Raw genomic sequence first — 19,507 nt, forward strand, 5'->3', positions numbered from 1 at the left:
GACTGTTCAAGGTTAAAGCTCGGTCAATTTGTGGCAACTTTCACAAAATAGTCTTTCACACTGTTGACTGGTTAATTTAATTTGTTTACTGGTGTTGGGAAGGCTACTTTGGAAATGTAACATATTACTCTATTTAAAATGTAATAGTACTGTATCTATTTCAATAACTTTATTAAAGTAATGCAACTGATTACATTTGATAACTGTTTTCAACTGTCATTTGTTTTCAATGTAAAGAAGGCAAGGTTTAACCTTGAAGTAGCACTTGACACTGATTACTATCATACTTCATATTTCTCCCCAACACTGTTGTCCACTATTAATGTCCAAAAGCATTACTGGAGAAGATACAGTATGCTCTTCCTCTCTTTTAAGCTCAGTCATTTTCTATGTTTCTGTCTCTTTCTTTTTTTATGTAGCGTGCCTCTCTTGCAAAGCAGTCCTCTCTCCACTCGCCGGTATCTTTTACCAGCCAGGCCAAGGTGACCGCCTGGCTCCAGTCTTCTGATGACATGGACAGGTGCACCAAAGGTACACACACACACACACACACACACCAATTTATGAATCCATCTCACTCTGAAGATGCTGCGTCTGCAGCTTTTTACTGCACAATGCTCTTTGTTTTTCTATCTCTCTCTCTCAGAACTCTCAGTATGTGAAGCCCAGCTGCTGGAACTGAATCACTTGTTAAGAAGCATGGAGGTGTTACACCGCACATACTCCGCCCCGGCCATCAACGCTCTGCAGGTCACATGTCACTCACACAAAAAAGTATAACAGTAATTATAAAATACTTTATTTTTGTTAACAATCAATAATTAAGTCAGAAGAGTAATCAGAAGAGTTAGATAAAGTGTTCCATAAGTATCCGACAAGTATGTATTTAGTTAGTATGCAGTATTTGTTTGGATTTTATAGCATTTTACTTAGACTAACTTTTTAAAAGCTGCCCTCAAAAAAGGCCAGGCTTATTTCCTCAGGCAGTGGTCCAGCTGTGCCTGTGGATGCTGTTAATGTTCTTGCCTATGGCCCAACTGACAAACAGTCATTCAGTTGATAGCGCAGTTTCAGAAGGATGGCCATGATGAGTTTTGCAGTCATAAATCAAATTATTCCACATAACCGCTGTTACAGATGAGCGATAATTCAGAAAGCTGTCCTTTCATCTGCCAAATGGGCCACTTTATGTTATTACAACTGCTGTTTACTTTAGCTCCTGTGAATGTGAATGTAGTCTTCGGCTAGTTTCAGCTTTTTGTTTTGCATCGTCTGTCGACAAACAATAGATATTTGGTTGCAAGTACACATTGTTGATAAATGTACACTGTAATACATGTACAATGTTCAGTACTGATACATTAAAACTAAATGTCTTATATCTGTCATTATACTGAAATATTGTGCATATGTATAAAAATTACATTTTAGTTGATTAATAAAATGCTTTCAGTATGCATTGGGGGAATGATAAGAAGCTAAAAACAACATTAAAACAGAGTCTCAATCTCTTGCGTTTTGTATAGGCTTCAACCTACGACAGCCCAAAAAAAGAGAAGAGACATCCTAGAAAATGGCGTCCAAAGAATTACGGGAAAGACAACAAAACAACCCTGCAGGTGATCCGTGACCTTCTACTTGCAGATATTAAAACATAAAACTGCCTTGCGTGGCTTATAAGGCATTTATGAATCACTCCATGAATACTTCAAATTACTAGAAAGCCATGCATTTTTAATGGTAACCTAATGTTTTATTGAGCTGATTTGCTGACGTATTAGATGCATGAATAGTGTGATGACAATAATAGTCGCGCCTCGTTTTATAGTCCCTTAAGTCTTACACAAAGGATTGGTACATGCAAGAGAAATCTCCTGTCATGTTTTCCCCAGGCCGTTAAACTCGCAGTGCTCTCTATGCCAAAATGAATAGCACCATCATTGACCACTGACCAGGTATTTGCTCCTAATTTTTATAGGTTCCAAGCTGCATCTCCTCAGGCTCTATCCGCCTCCATGCATCCAATCCCAACCTTTCTTCAGTAGACCTGACCAATGAGAAGACTTACCACGAACCTCTAGACTCGCCTATAGATGTATCCAAACTGCAGGAAGACTTCTGTCGTGTCGCAAACAACCGTAGGTTTTGCCACAGTAAATTAATTTTAGTGATATATTACTAGAATAGTGCACCATTTATCCTACTTGACAAATGATACCTCATCATTCTCCCCTAATTCCTACATTTTGGGCTCAGAATGTCTTATTTGCATATAAAATACATGTCATCAGGAGGAAATTGCTGAGGAAAGAGCTAAAACTCGGGAGAATGCGACAGATGTTGATTGCAAATGGTGTTTTGCACTTTGTCTTCATGAAGATCGTGAAAATCAGCATCTCATTGTCCGAGAAATTACCCAGCTGGTCCCTTAGCACAGGTCAAAGGTTTGATTAAATGATATTAAAACCTCTCTTGTTAAGGTGACTAGCAAGAATAAAATACTAAGATACTAGATTATGGACTACTACAAGAATAAAAATACAATAGTAGCACATTAAGGAATGCTAGCACAGTATATCATGCAAAAGGTCTTTTGATACTCATTGAAAAGATTAGGTAGCTCTAGACCTATAGACGTGCGAATTGATTTCATTTTCTGCAGGTGTTTGGTCATTGTTAAAAAAAACCTTTAGTGAACATTAATGAATATCTGTTTATTACTAGTGCTACTATAATGTTGTTTCAAGTGTTATTGACAGAAATGTGCCTGCTAATAGAAGACATATGATACAAAGCTTTACATTAACGTGTGGTTTTGTGTAAGTAGTTAAAAACTACATAACCCACACAAAAACTAGAACGTGTTCCTTCTTTACTTGACTTACACAGTGTCTGAGAGGTCCAGCATTTCACCTCAGTTATTAAACTTTGAAAATATCTTTAATATCTTATATTATTTTTACATTTAGTCAAAGTTAACACCTTAAAGCATGTGAATGGTGTGGAGAAGAATGGATAGAGCAGATAACTGCCAAACGATGATGTGCAAAGCTTGTCGTATCATACCCAAAAATACTTGAGGCAGTGAAGGTGCATCAGCTAAGTACTGAGATTTAATACTACAGTAAGTATTTTTTTTAAATAAATCTACAAAGTTGTGACAATTCAGTTTTTGATTGGCCGTTATGGTGTATGGAGTGCTGATTGATGTGCTGGGAAAAAAGTAATTTAAAGCAATTTAACACGAGGCTGCAACATAACAAATCTTAACAAAACAATTAGACAAGGCACTGTGTATTTCAAACTAAACAAAACAAAACTCCAATTCAATTCATAAACAATTAATATTCTTTTTAAATGTAAAAAAAACCCCAAAAAACAACTTTTTGTTTTTGAACAGTAGTAGTTCTGAGGTTTTAGTTTAGGTACAAAAAGTATGAGGTTAACTCAGAGCAGAACTCAGTTCTTTATTTTCACCAAAAACATACTGTAGAAGTCAACTTTAGTAAAACCGTGTTTAACAGCTTGTTTGTTATTTCTGCTGATTAATATTAATGTTTTCTGTTTTAACCTCAAGTCCATGTTTTCACAGTTTACTGCACACAGTTCCTGTTTCCTTGCTACAGCAATATGTTTAAATGACTCTTGCTTCAACTGCTGCAGATTTTAAGAGGCCAAAGCAGCACGTGAAACTTACTCCTTCCATAATAAAATGCACATTTTTTCTTCCTGACATATGACTCAGAGATTACTAGGCATTGCATGAATATGTATTACAAGCAGATCGTGTTTCATAAGTCATGCACGAAGATGTGAGAATCGAAGATGATTTGTCCGTTTATACCCCTAATTGACGCTTGACTTTTTTGTGTTTGTTTCCAGTTCACACAACCATGAAATCAGCCCTGTGCATGCTGACGACAGAGAAAGAGAGACTTAAACAGATGCTGGAGCATGAGTCTTGTCCCGCCCCCTCTGCCCAGCTCCTGGGACTGAAGAATGCCTTGGCTGCTGTACGCGCACAAACACTCACACATTTCCTCTCTGTGCATTTCCTCAGACTCAATGCTATTTACTAACACTCATTCAATTTCTTGATAACTTTTCTTTAAAGCTTTGCGTGCAAGCAGCGATCTTGTTTGGTGCAGATGTAAACACGCAGCTCTCTTATCAGTTCACGAATTATAAGACAAGATTTAGAGGTGTTTTCTAATAAAGCGCTGGGAATTAACTGTGGAAGTGATGTTATAGTATAACGAGTTTGTCAAGCTTCTAATGAATCTTGCAAACAATAGCGTTGACCCTCACAGCACCATTTTTACATGCTAAAAACAGTCTGTGCTAAATCGAGTTCTGTAACGCTGAATTATGACTCATCTTCCTCAGTGAGTCACGTTATTGTGAAGCAGACCCCCACTCTAGCACTTCTGAGGATAAATGCCAAACTAAGATCTCTTGTCTTTTACAACTGCAGGAAATATGTTTGAAATGTAAACTCCAGCTACATCCTGGTCAAATTTAGTCTCAAGTCATTTTGAACTCCGGGGGTCTTATCATACATGCGCAGGGGTGGCGAGTGTTTTTGGTGGTTTCAGCCCGACGCGGTCTTTATTTACCCATCCTGTGTCACGTTGTTGAAATAGCAATTGCGTTCGGGCCCATTTATGCAGCTATGGGCATGCTGGTCTAAAAAAGAGGTGTGTTCAGGCGCATTGTTGGCGTGTTGCCGTTTTGAGGAACTCAAAATAGACTGCGCCATAAACCAACTCAAACATCATCTAAAGTCTAAAGTGAAAGGTGCGATTTTTGGGGGTTATTTAAAGAGTGTGTTAGTAGAAAATTCTTCTCTGGGCAGGTCCGCATCGTGCAATCGGTTTGCTTATTACTCACGGAGGTGCACAGCTGCACACAAACATGCCAAATATTTGACATTATTTTAGAATATTATTGCGTAGTGTACATAAATATAAAAATGACATAGTCACTTCTTGTATACGAATGAGCCTACCTATTTGTTCAGATCAGTTTGCTCTCTGCGGATGCGTTTGGTCAAAGTAGTCTTGCATGTCATGTGCGGTACTCTGTAATACATCTATATATCTCATTCAACTTTACGTTATTTATTTATTTATTTTTGTTATTTTAGTGTGTTAAAGTAATTCTGCCATGACTTGTTGATATAATTTTATTACAGTGTATCAGTATACATTTTGGGGGAAGAAGTAACCAAATTCTAAATCTTTGTTTATTTTAGTTTCCATTTGTTTGGCTCATGTTCACTTTTGCCTGTCATCTGAAAAGCTACTATATTGGAGTGTCAACCAAATAAATACCGGTGCTGAATTATTTATAATATTATTGCATATGTAATATTAACAGGATATTAGTATTTATTTTTTTAACCATCACAGGTGCTATCAGTATCTATATAATTGTGACACCTCTAAATCAAACTTGGGAGATATCAATTATCAAATATCAAAAAAACGAATAAAAAACCATTATTCATCAAAATGGTTGTGACAAATCTTCACACTGCACATTTGAATAAGTGCATGATTTGAGAATGTATTACGATTTATTTAAAATACGGGGCCATTCACAAATTGATATGGGCAGTCGAATAGGGGAAAAAGGCAAAGTCTTGAAGCAAATTAAAAAAAAGAGCACCACAGTTTTTAAAAAATGCTCCAAAAGATGCAAGCGCAGAGGTCAACTCTCTCTAGCTCATTTACAATGGAAAAGAAGCGCAATTGGATGAAAAAGTGAATGGCCTCTAAGAGTTATTATCTTTGCTTACTTCTAGTCACTACTGTATATATGCCTTTGAAAGATGAGGCTGTATAAATAATGACCTGTTTTCTTTTCATTGTTTACGGTATGTCTGATAGTTAGGAGCTCTTATGTGAAAGCCATGTAAGTATCTGCCGGTTGCTTTTGCAGGCTGTATCACAGAACGCTGAGCTGCGAGAGCGTCTGTGCAAGATTCACGCTGAGTCGCACATCGCTGAGCCCTCTGTCCATATAAACCTCAGCCCTGGCCCCCTGCAGGTGGGTCTGGGAAATGTACTATCACGAGTGCCATTGTCAAGACCAGACCATGTCTACAGCCGCCACCAGCCATACTTTCATTAGTCATCATTGTTAATTATTCTCAAGTAGATGTTTCATTATTGTAGGAAGAATTAGCGTAAGATTTGTCAACTGAACAGTTTTTGTTACCTAGGGATAGAACCCAAGGCTTAAGTTGATTTATGCTAATTGAATCCACGGATACTCTTTGGAGAGGCTGAGTCAGACTCAGTAGTGCCAGTTAATCATGTCTCTGGATAGTTTACGCCCAAACCCACTTGCACGCTCACTAACAACCTTATATACAGCATCCCACGCTTCACATGCTATCAGCGATGTGTTCCTGTGGAATTGCTATGTCAATATCCAACTTCCCTAATTGACATTCTAGTCAACATAATGCTTTTACGCTAATTAGCTTGCAAAGCTCTGCCAACTGTCTTTCCTTGTTGTCTGACTGCTTCATAACAAGTCATGATTACAAAGAAACTGTTTGCCAATTTTGTTTTTTAACTCAGTCTTGTGCTCATCAGAAATATTCTCTCTCATTCTACATTTTTTGTTTTAATTTTCTGTTGGGAACTTATATCCTGTTTGCTTCGTATGTGAGCTAATGAGGTGAATCTCACGAAAGCTGCCAAGAAATATGTGGGACAAATTTAGTCTCAAAATGAAAAGAAACAAATACGAATTTATGTATTGTGTAATGAAAAAGAAGCCTATTTTAAGACAGTCATACTTTTCATTAGGATTTCAGGACAGTTAGTCTGTGTAGCCCGCTGTATAAAAATCATGTTTGTATCTGTTGAAAAATCATCACTCTTAATATTGATCATATTTAATAATTCCCTCATAATTTATTCAAAACCTCCTAATACATTTTGTAGGTCTGTGAACCAGTGGAACGTGAGCTTATAATTTTTTTACGGCTATTTTTTAAACAAATTTGTTCAAAACCATCTTAATTAACAATGCAGAAACATATTTATGCATTGATTATTACTATGTTATTAACTATGTTATTTTATTAATACATCACTTTAGAGTGTAGTTCAAGTTTATAATCGTTTAATTGTTTTATTTATGCATGTTTATTCCTTTTACCATGCTAAAAGTATTTGATATATGAAAGAGCCTAAATAAATATTACAAAATATTAAATATAGTCTAACTCATAGATTAAAAAAATAGTCTGCATAAAGCCTTAGTTGATATCCGGGAATAAGTTGACTTAGAACAAAATTAGCATTTTAATTTCAAGATATTTAAAATTACAAATGATTTTGATATTTTTTAACCCATTTGTTGACATTCTTAATCCAAAATTCTTCCAGGTCTAAACTGACTTGAATGAAGTAGGAGGGATAATTGATTTTAACATAATGTAATTTGACTGGATTATTAAATTCTGTATTACATTATTAAGGAGAATTACATTTTTTTGCATGTTACAGGAATGAGAAGTTGAGAAGTAAAATGTTACAGGAATGAGAAGTAGACAAATATGGTTCAAAAGATTATATAAATGATTCTATATTTTTACTAATTACCCATTGAAGCTCTGTGACTTGAACCCGTGATTTGTCTTCATACAGAAGCAAGAGTCCAGTGATGGTTCCCGTCCTCTTGTCCACCAGGTGTCTAATGAGAGCAGAGCTTCCATTACAGAGTCTCTATCTGAGTTCTTTGATGCGCAGGAAGTGCTGCTGTCAGCTAGCTCTTCAGAAAATGAGGTGAGAATGAAGTCCCATCTTTTCTCATAAATGCGCTTCTATAAGCAGTAAGGGTACAGCAGGACACCAAAACTGACCAAAATGATTTATACACCGGAAGAATATAGTATAGCGCCAGGATTTTTAAACTCTGCTCCACAGACTGACATATTTGCCTAGATTTACTAAATCATCCAATAGATTTACTGCTCCTCCTCAAGAGACCAGCTGCCTCTGCTTTCTCTTTCACCTCAGGCAGACATTGAACTGAACCCTATTAGAAGACAGAGGAAAGAACTAATTATATTAAACATGCACTAAGTGCTGCTCGTGACATTCCACAGCTTGCCTGCCATCCCTGTTTTCTCACTCTAACTTCATTTCTGCCTCACATCGAGACCTGCTCAAGCGTCTCCTGTAGCAGAAGTAATATGGAAATTGAGATAATTGCTTCTCTCTAAAAATACCTCATGCAGAATTAGGCTTCTCTGAGAATTTCCAAAACTTTCTTAATTTTCTCCACTGAAGCGATGGACGCAAAAACACGGTTTTGATCAAGTGGTTTATCAGTGAGCGCAGAGAGATGCAGATGTCGATGATTTTCAGCTTCTAGGGGGTCTGTGATACATTTATATTGTCAAAGAGCCAAACACCTGTAATGATGATGTGTGGTTTCCTGCCAGCCTTCGGAAGATGACTCATACATCAGTGACATCAGTGACAACGTGTCTATGGATAACTTCAGCAACGAGGTGGAGAATGAGAGACTCAATACAGGTGGGTATGCCGCATTTTCCCTCATGCCGCTGATATTTCGCCGTTCAAAGATTCAGTGAGAAACTCTTATGGTCTACGTTTGACAGGTGTTTTAAAATTGCGTGAGGGATTCGGTGTGTTCAGAAAAAGCACTGACAAGCCATTGTAACGTGAACTAGCCTGAACTGAAACTTCCTAAGGCCTTCCTGGAGATGAGGCTCCTGAACTGCTTTTTTTTTCTTTTTTCAGCTTGCATAGAGAACGGTGGTTCTAAGGAGGAGCGGCGGTCTCGTCTTCCGTCTCCCAGTCCCAATACCAGCAACATCAGCCTGTGGAACATCCTGAAGAACAACATCGGGAAGGACCTGTCTAAAGTAGCCATGCCTGTTCAACTCAACGAGCCCCTCAACACTCTGCAGAGACTTTGTGAGGAACTGGAGTACAGCGAACTGCTGGACAAGGCTGCACACACACAGGACCCGTTTGAGCGCATGGTAGGAAGAGGTCACACACATAATTGCGCAAACCTATTTGCATATGTAAAGCGTTTGGATTAAAAAAAACGCATAAACCTGCATTATTATTTGACCTAAACCCAGTCATCGTGCACATTCAAATACAAAGAAATGCTGCCAACTGAATAGTGAATTCGAGAAATGCCAAGAAACGTGCATTTTTGGCGCAAGTATGAATTCTCGGGAGGCATTCTCACTGTCGTTTGTGAATGCAAAGCATTCTGGTTTTGCTTTAAGTTCAAATTTGCTTGCATGATATGATAAATAGAGCCGAAATTCTCAGGTTTAATATTTATATTATATCAAACCAATTTATTTTATTTTCATATGCTTATGTATAATTTGAGTACAGGATATATTGTTTATTGTTATTACTGTAATATTCACACTTTCATAGTCTGTTTTCAAGTTAGCATTTTATAATAATCATTATGTTACAATAAAATACCGTAATACAGTATTATATCACAATCATTTTATTTTAATGGCATATTATCATTACAAACACCGACATATTCTTAGTCTGATTTATGATGCCGCAGTGCATTAGACTTTATTAGCCTGATGTGATTGTCTAGGAGTAGAGTGATTCTTTTGAAAGCCTGTCTGATCCAGGCTCATCATATGGGATCCACTGTTACTCATGAGAGCATGATTATTGTTCAGAAATCATTCTCCCTGCTTGGAAATGTGCTTTAGTCAGCGGCACTCTACTGTATCCAGTGACACTCTTGAGTACCCATCATTGTTCCTAGTCTCTTGAGGAAAAAAAGCAATCCTCTCTCTCAGTTTAAATAATAGCTCCAGCTTTCAGATTTTCATCGCACTAATGTCTAGGTCAGTAGATTAGTGTTTTTTCAGTATGCTTACTAATGAAGTTTAATCACAAGAGACAAAGACAGCTGGAATTTCAAGACAGCGTAATTGATCTGTTTACTTAAAGAGTTGTCTTTTACTCACATTCAAAGCACCCTAGGTGTATGTGTCTTTTTCAGATGAACTGGCTTTTTCCTGGCACTTCTTAGCTCTGTCATTGCAGTAGATGGGTGGTTACCTTTAACAGTCTAAAACATGTTAAATATAGTATGTGCACACATAATAAAACATCCCTCACACGGCTTCAGGGGGTTAATTAAGGCCTCCTGTAGCAAACTAAAGATACATATTTCAGATTTTCAAAAAACTTCGTCTGAAAGAAGAAAGTCACATACACCTAGGTGCAAATATTCATTTTTTGGTGAACTAACCCTTTAATGTAAGTAATTGGTTTTGGTTTATTATTTCAATGAATAAATTATCTTCAGCCAAAAAATTAAATTTCTCCGTCTCAGAAATGACTTTCAATCTGATGTCACATAGGTCACATTTTCCCTCAGTTGATTGGCTAAAAAAAATATTTCTGGTACTGAATGGAAGTACCAGAGCTCTTGTTATATCAGTAATTTATTGGCAGTTAACATTAATAAAGGTTACAGCAATAATAGCACATATGAATGGTTTGAAAAAGTATGGTTACCATGGGGAAGTTTTTAAATTATTAGTAGGTTTCTTTTTTTTTTTTTGAAAACATGACTTTTAGCTTTTATATGCCTGTTAAATAGTCTCCCGGGTTCGGAGGTGTTCCAGAACAAGACTCGTCCTCCACAAACTAATGCAAAGTCACATTAAAGTCACTAAAGTCACTCACATTAAAGTAAAAACACTGACTTTACCTAATCCAATCAACTCCCAATAGATGGAAAACAAGCCCAGACTGTATATTTTGTCTCCGTCCAGATTCTGAAAATAAAAAAGGTTGTGAATTCAATTTTACTTGCCAGACAGATAAGAAACAATGTCATTTCAAAAGTTATTAAAATGATAGATTACCCAAAAATTAAGATGAACCTGTACTCACCTTCAGGCAGTTTAAAGTCTGAATGAGTTTTTTTTTCATCAGAACAGATTTGGATAAATTTAGCATACTTTCTCACCAGCGGATCCACTGCAGTGAATGGGTGCCGTTAGAACGACAGTCCAAAACAGACACAATAATCCACAAGCAATCTGTGTTTGTAATAAACAAATTCATAATTAACATATTTTTAACTTGAAAATAGTTGTGAGTCCTCTAGACATGATATTGTTTATTTTCTAGTCTGAATCTGGAATGAACCAGTCTAAAACAGTCGTAAACAAATACATTGGTGGATTTTGATGTAACAGTACAACAGGGCATTGACATTTTTACTGGAGCAAGATTTATTATGGATTATGGACTATTATGGATTTGATGTTAAAAAACCTAAAAACCTAACCTTTCTCTTACAAACATGTAGCTTTTATCTTTATAAGATGTTAGTTGATGGACTGGACTCCTTGTAGGTTATTTTTATCAGCTGTTTAAACTCATGTTTCAGTATCTTTTTGATACCCTGATACCAGATAGATTTTCAGGAGATTTCCATTTTAGGGTGAGTTGACTATCCCTTTAATAAAAAAAAATGGACAACATACATAACTAAATGCGTGGTGTTCTGTTCGTAGGTGTACATCGCTACGTTTGCTGTGTCCGGCTATGCTTCAAGTTACTACAGAGCAGGGGGCAAACCCTTTAATCCGGTTTTGGGCTAGACGTACGAGTGTGATCGTCCAGACAAAGGCTTCCGTTTTGTGGCAGAGCAGGTAGGACGCTGTCTGTAAGCTGTAGTTGTGAGCGGGTTTGTGAATATGTGTACGACTCTCACAGCTGCTCTGCTTTCATCCTCCAGGTCAGCCATCACCCCCCCATTTCTGCATGCCATGCTGAATCTAAAAACTTCATCTTTTGGCAAGGTAACGGCACACTAATGATACCAATCTCACTGCGTCAGAACAAATAAGATGAAGTTGTCGGTAGATGTGAAGCTGAGCGTGTTGTATGTGACTGATTTTAGACGTGAGGTGGAGGAATAAGTTTTGGGGAAAGTCCATGGAGATTGTACCTGTAGGAACTACTCACGTGGTTCTCCCAGGGTGAGTTCATTTTTTTTGTCTCTTCATTAAATTCTCACACAGGACGGTCTGCTCTTTTTCGGTTCAAGCCATGTCTCAGGTGTCAAAGCATCTCAAACTCTGAAGTTCACTCTTTTTACTACAGAATATAACTGCTGCTGTGGAATTTTGCAGCCAGATGGCAAATTAATTTACACATTTGATTAATTAACATTAATTATACAACTTTTCTAAATTGGTCAGATTGTTACGAATTAAGTTGCATTATTATTGATTGCACTTTCTGAAAGCCCTACAAAATAAGTGCTTTAAACAATCATAATCCTCTAAAATAATTATAACATTCCTTTTTAAATTGAAAAAAAAAACCTAACATGATTAATTAAATATTAAATAATAACATAAATATACATTTTCATAAAAATCATGTTGAATTATATTATGTTGTCTGCACAGTATGTGTGTGTGTGTTTAAATGTTGATGTTTATGTACAGGATGCGGAAAATAAAGTGACAGATATTGTGGGGGTTACATTTTTTTTTACAGTTCAGCTGTAGTGTCTTTTTGGATCATGTGAGTGTATCACAGAATGCAAGTCTTCTCAAGTTTCGAGTTTTTTGGTGTTTGGCGCAGTTGCAGCATGTTTATATTACAAGCGGGTAACAAGATGTGACAAATCACCGCTCGTCTTTATCAAACCAGTTCATTTAAATGTATTCCACAGATTACCACTATATGCCTAATACAATTAAAAACTCATTAACAGTAATTTGTGGCTGTTTGTTTATAAATTCATATTTACCGCTAATTGATTATTGTCACACGGGAGTTCAAGAAATGCTGGATATGTCTGATTTCACATAATTAGTTCATAGTATATCATATATAAAATACATATGTCATAGAAAACTTAATCACTAGTCATTATCGCAAAAAATAAGAGGGTGATAAGATCAGAGGATTTTTGCTTATTACAGCATATTTACCATGTAAGTAAATAAATGGGCATAGAATATTGATTTTACCCCCCAATAATAACATTTTACCCCCAAACTGACAACAATATACACTATATACTACAAAGTGCTCATAAGGTCTAAAGTGGCTATTAAAATGTTAGTTCACCCAAAAAGAAAAGCAGCCTGTGTTTTACTCACTTTCATGTGACTAAGCATGTGTTTGCTGTATAGACTTCAAAAGGCGTAAAATAAAGTGTTCGTATCCCTAATAAAACTAAAAGGATTTTGATATAAGCCAAGAGGAGACTTGCTCCTACATTTCCCAGAGGCATGAGCGCGATGCATACGTCCTACGTCACCACGGGCGGCAGAAGTGAGAAAAAAGTGTTTATTTCATTTGAAAAATGGATATTTATCTTACAAAAACGCATGGATTCACTACAGGAAGCCTGTTTGCAGCAAACACCCGTTTATCTTCCTTGTAAGGCTTGTAGGGGACCAGGACAAATTTTAATACAACTCAGATCGGATTTGTCTGTAAGAAGAAAGTCACATACACCTATGATGCTTCGGTGGTGAAAAAACTGGCTAATTTTCACTTTTGGATGAACTAACCCTTTAAACAGGGTACTGGGGTCACTTAAAGTCATTTATAATAGCAAAACAAAAATTAAGCTAAAAATATGTATGTATATTCCTTAATTCACCCCCTCAACAACTGTTTATGTGTACCCGGAGAAGTCTAGTACAATACCAAAATTCAGTGTGTGAATCAATATATAATATGAATAAAAATAAATATGCATTTTTCTACTTACGCCAAACTCTAACATTTTATAGCTGTAAGTAAAAATATTTTGGACAGTTCTGAATACATGTTACGCGTTAGAAACAGTCAGCTGATGTTCTGGTGAGAACAGATTGTAGTCTGGGTAATTTGTATCTTGAATGATGGCATTGTCCAAATGATAGCAGCAGCTGTTTTGATGTTAGCAGTGCCCTTGTTCACCCTAAGCATTGAAGCTGTTATCTTTCCTGGAAACGGCAGACTGGGGCAGCGAGGCGTTGAAGTTGTCAGTGACAACAGCAGCCAGTTACTCAGCAGCACACATTGTAATGACATATGATGACGGACTGTCTGTGCCGAGTGGGCTGTGGTGCTTCTAGTGTTTTATGGGTTTTTCAAATCCTGTGAACGGAGCTCGGCGTCTTCCACCAAACTCAGCTCACAATTTGAAAGTTAGATGGCATTACAGTTTTGGTCATTCACTGTTGTTTTGTTTTGGAAATTTGTCTGCGACAAGTACTCGGGGTCTGAAAGTAAATCCCATAAAATGAATGTTAGTGGAGGCTGAATGGGTTTTTCAATAAATGGTGCCAAGATCTAAAGTGGGGCAGCTGATGATGTGCACTATAAAGCTGATGATATATCTCATAGCTGACTGGAATACATCTCTCTGATTGGCCGATAATAGCATTCTGTGTTCTAATAGCCTTTTCATATAAAGACTTCTGAACTGTATAATTGACATTTGTTGTTCGGGGGATGTGATTATTAAATAGTTTTCATGCCTCTCGTATTACTCTAAGCTTAGTCATAAAAGGTCTTAGACTTTGCCAGTTCATGTTGCAGGTCCTGATCGCCCTGTCAGGGTCAGGACAGAAATATATTTAAGTCACCAAGGCTGGAATATGATCAAAAATACATAATAACGTAATAGCAGCAATATTGTAAAATATTATTACAATTTAAAATAACAGTTTTTTTTATTTTAATCATTCTAATATGCTTATTTATTACTCTCATAACAATACAATAAAAAATAGAACATTTGGTAACACTTTAGAGTGCAGTAGGTAACACTTTTTGACTTTTCCCTCAATAAATTCTTAACTGGCTGCTTATTAATAGTGAGTAAGGTAGTTGTTAAGGCATTAATATGTGTTTAATTAGCACTAATAATAAGTGGTTAATATTCTAGTATGCTAATAAAAAACTAATACGAGTAACCATAAAATAAAGCATTACTAAAAAGCTCAAAAGAACAGCATTTTTTTTTCCCATTTTTCATAGTAGCATAAATATCCTAAATATATATACAATATAAAAAATGGCAAATGACACATGCAAAAATTGCATGCTGTCATTTGAATAGTTAGCCTATTTTAGATAACGTTTACTTAAAATCCACTCTATGAATTGAATTTTATTTATAGGGCTACAGAAGTTAAAGCAAAAAATGCAAAAATGAAAACTCTGTCATCATTTACTCACCCTTGAGTAGTTCTAAATGTGTATGAATTTTTTTGTTCTGCCGAACACAAAGGAGGATATTCTGTAGATAAGTTTGTAACCTGGCTGTTGTGGGTCACCATTGACTCCCATAGTATTTTTTTCCTACTATGGAAGTCAATGGTGACCCACAAAATGTTCGTTTTTGGGTGAACTCTTCCTTTAACTCATTTAATAATATCAGAAGGACAAAATATTGGCCTAGGTAAGACGTATTTACAGTAGACACACTCGCTCACTTTCCTCTCACCTTCAGATTTGGAGATCACTATGAGTGGAATAAAGTGACATCCTGTATACACAACATTCTGAGTGGGCAGCGCTGGATCGAGCACTACGGAGAAATCGCCATCAAAAACTCCAACAGTGAGAAATGCCAGTGCAAAGTCACCTTCATCAAGGTCAGCTGCCTCTGCGTTTTGTCTGTTACATTCTGAAATGAGTCATTTGTCGATATCCTTAAGGTTTCTTTACGTAAATGCATTGGACCAGTTGTTATAGCGATTCAAGCCTGCCATGTTCCACCATCTGACATCCTTCACACGTGTAGGTCACACGTGACACGAAACATGTCGGTCAACTCTTCCTGGCCTTTCAGAGAGCGCCACATTTTTTAGCATCTAATGAGGGATCTGTGAGGCACGGTTGAGATAATTGCACTCAGACACTGAGGTCTTTAAAGACTTCCAACAGACTTCAAGGACAACGGGTCAGGCTTTACCGAGGGGTGAAGAAAAGACAGAAAGAGATCAGACAGGAGATCAATTAGGGCAAGATCAAAACAAAAAACAGCACAGAATGAGATTTTACAAAAGTCATATAATTATTCGTGGTTCATCCCCCCCCGAGATTGATTTAGCTCACTGTCTGACTCAAGTAGGACATCTGCTGGAGAGCTCCTCCATCTGACCTTCCCGTTAACGCCACATTAGTGCTACCTTGATCGTGAATTAATTCAGTATTTTCACTCATTTGTTTAGCATCAGTATAATTAACCCAGGTGGCCCGGTTTAAATACGTACGCAGTTCTTCGTTTGGAGGTGTTCTGATCCAACGTGTCTGTGTCCTTCATAGGCAAAGTACTGGAACTCCAGCATGAACGAGGTGGAGGGAGCTGTCACAGATCACAAAGGGAAAGTCGTGCACAAGCTGTTTGGGAAATGGCACGAAGGGATGTACTGCGGCAGCCCACCCTCTGCTACCTGCATCTGGAGGACGAGTAGGAACCAACACACACACACACACACACACACATAGTCTGCCCTCTTTTTCTGGTGCCCGCTGGCTGATGTATTTCACTTGCAATACAGGCGCTAGGGGTTAGTAGTTCTTTATGACTTCAGATTGTATTTTTATCAACATCTTTTATTTGTGTTTGTTTATGTGTACAGATCCCATGCCTCCAGACTACGAGCAGTACTACGGTTTCACTAAGTTTGCTATGGAGCTCAATGAGCTTGACCTTCTTACCAAACCACTTCTTCCACCCACAGACACCAGACTGCGGTTCGACCAGAGGTAAAAACTTGCCAATCAAAGCTTAGACCTATATAAAAACTTAATTATATTTAATATTATATATTCTGATAAATATAATATTGTTTTGAGATGATACCAATCGGTCTTTGCCCTAACAAAACTAAAAATGAAATTATTGATAGAATAAAGGAAAACATGAAAAGTAACCTGAATATTAAAAACTGTATTGGACTTGGTTTATAAAGTGATACTAGAGTCAGAATATCCAATGGGCAGTAGGTGAAGGTTATTTAAATATTATTTATATTCTGTAATAGCATTAATTAGTATTTCCAATGCTTTAGATTTTTTTACATTTAGATTTTCCCAATTTTTCCATTTTTATTTTAATTTTAATTTTAGTGTAAACGTTTTAGTATAAATGCGTTTTGTTTTAAAAATATATTTCTAATTAGCTTTCATTTATTTGCATTTCAGTTTTTAGTTTTAATCATTTTAATACTTCAAATTATTAGTTGCCAAGGCACCATTTCTATTTTATTTTTATCATCATCTGATATTTATATTTCAGTCCATAATAACATAATATTAGTTTTAATGAACGATATTGCAGTAGATGATACCACTGCCAAATAAACTGGACAATTATCAGTACTTTAAAGTTTCAGAACTAAAATCTGATTATTAAAACAAAGTGCACACTAATAACAATGATCTTATTAATATTGATGAAGTTTTATTAGTGTAATTTTACAACTCCCATACTGATGTGTGACAGTTATTTTGAATATTGTAGAAAAACTGCGCTCCGAGTCATTTTGACATACGTCGTTAGAGTTATTCGCGTAAATGTGTCACAGCCGATGAGAGCGGACAGAAACGTCAGGGCCACCAGACGATGACATTAATGCATCAGACATGTTACACAAGGACAAATGAATTTCATATGAGACTGTTTGTGTCTTCAGGTTATTGGAGGAAGGGAACGTCGAATCCGCCGAGGTGCAGAAGCAGAGAATCGAACAGCTGCAGCGAGAGAGACGCAGAGTCCTGGAGGACAACCACATGACACATCAACCTCGATTCTTCCAGTATGAACAATCTACCCTACTTACTATCTGTTTAGGAGAGATGCCTTAAACAACCAAATCTAGCCAGTCGTTAAAACCATTTGCTGCTTTATCGTCAACAGGAAGTCCAAAGATGACACCTGGGTGAGCAACAACACTTACTGGGAGTTAAAGAAAGATCCTGGATTCAGTAACCTTGACTGTCCGGTCCTCTGGTGAACTCGGAGGCAGCCAATATATACACGTGTGCTCACTGTTGCCTGCTCTTACCTGTTCTGGCCAACATTACAGCTTCAAGAGTCAACGCACACCTCTTAAAGGGAGGTAGAGACTGATAAAGCTGTGAGAGACTGGTGTCTGATTGTTTTAAATCATTCCTTAATATTTATTATTTAATGTCCCAACGGTTCAGTTGCCTTAATATTGCTTACATTATGTCGTAGTTTCATTTATGCAAATGGATCCCTTGGAAGTATGAGAAATATGCAATCCTGGCCCAGTTCATACCTGTTTTTTTATTTGTTCGCGTGCGTTGTAAGTAGCACAAGAAACCAAGAGAAAAACTGTTGGATTGCGGTCCCTTGTGGCTAAATGTAGTACCGCGGGTGACCCGCACCTTAAAAAAAGATGTATAGTATGTTGTCAGAACAAAACGGCGTCGTCTACCTCTTACGATCAAACTGTCGAGGAATTTGATGTATATTAGACTATGAATATAATACATATATTGCCTTATATTAAATTATATACATGTACTTTGCTAGAACTTTTAATCAAATCCAGTGTATTGTCACAAAGTATTGTAATTTTACAACCGCCTTTTACTCTGAGACACTTGAATGAACAGAAGGTTCTCAGAAACATTTATATACATGTTAACTTATTCACTGACTGACAGACGGCTCAACAATACTGAACATTACCATCGCACTCGTGAGCCTGGCTTCTTCCACACGGTTTGACCTGTAACCTGTGCTCATTTCACTACGCACCACGACGAATGATGTTGAGGGACGGGGGTACTTGCGTGTTGATCGCTGCAGCGTTTCCTCTCTCCTTCAATAAAGTCTTAAACAACAACCCTTTGGAACCTAGTTTTTATGAAAGAGTGTATATTCGTGAACTTTGAGAGTGCAGGGATTCGTATTATTCGTGTTTGGCTCGGCCGATGAATACGGGCCTCTGAAGTTTCAGATTTTGTAGTCCGGAATTTTCTGTAAAATCAGAAGATGAAATTATAAATGCCGCTATGAATCAGTTTGCAGACAAATGGGCTTTTATTGTGGTTGAGGAAAACCCTTGAGAAGCATATTTCCTGCTGACATATGCATTACAACATTGGGTTTTATGAATCACAGGGTTAAAAAAAAAAATTCTTTACAATTGCAGTTTGATTCTTGTGAGTTATGTGCAATATGGAAAACAAATGGTTAAAATATAACTGGATTAAGAGAAGATTTAAATTAGCAATGCACAAACTTTTGTGGTTCCAGTATTGAATATATGTAGCAAATATTAACTGGAGAAAGTTTAAAAAGGGTAAATGTGTTTCAATAAATTGGATAAAAAGAAACTGAGTGTCCACTAGAAAAATCTGGTCTTCACACCAGTTGGTGAAAGTTATATATTGCTTCAGTTATATACACTTCACTCTTTATAAATAAGCTTCATTTATGT

General features: G+C 36.8%; 1 protein-coding gene across 1 annotated transcript in view; it reads left to right on the forward strand.

Annotated features, from left to right (window-relative positions):
• The window catches only part of osbpl3b (oxysterol binding protein-like 3b), a 49,234-nt gene extending 30,324 nt beyond the window's left edge, over nt 1–18,910 (forward strand). Inside the window, 17 exon segments of the mRNA XM_043261730.1 lie at nt 420–531; nt 647–750; nt 1,527–1,619; nt 1,979–2,138; nt 3,883–4,013; nt 5,944–6,051; nt 7,668–7,805; nt 8,468–8,561; nt 8,790–9,034; nt 11,582–11,719; nt 11,806–11,869; nt 11,971–12,049; nt 15,538–15,682; nt 16,356–16,500; nt 16,673–16,799; nt 17,729–17,851; nt 17,953–18,910. Coding sequence (XP_043117665.1) covers nt 420–531; nt 647–750; nt 1,527–1,619; nt 1,979–2,138; nt 3,883–4,013; nt 5,944–6,051; nt 7,668–7,805; nt 8,468–8,561; nt 8,790–9,034; nt 11,582–11,719; nt 11,806–11,869; nt 11,971–12,049; nt 15,538–15,682; nt 16,356–16,500; nt 16,673–16,799; nt 17,729–17,851; nt 17,953–18,049 — 2,103 coding nt within the window. The 3' untranslated portion in view covers nt 18,050–18,910.
• Nucleotides 18,911–19,507: the final 597 nt, after the last annotated feature.

This window comes from Puntigrus tetrazona, chromosome 16 (genome assembly GCF_018831695.1).
Source record: "Puntigrus tetrazona isolate hp1 chromosome 16, ASM1883169v1, whole genome shotgun sequence".
NCBI lineage: Eukaryota > Metazoa > Chordata > Actinopteri > Cypriniformes > Cyprinidae > Puntigrus > Puntigrus tetrazona.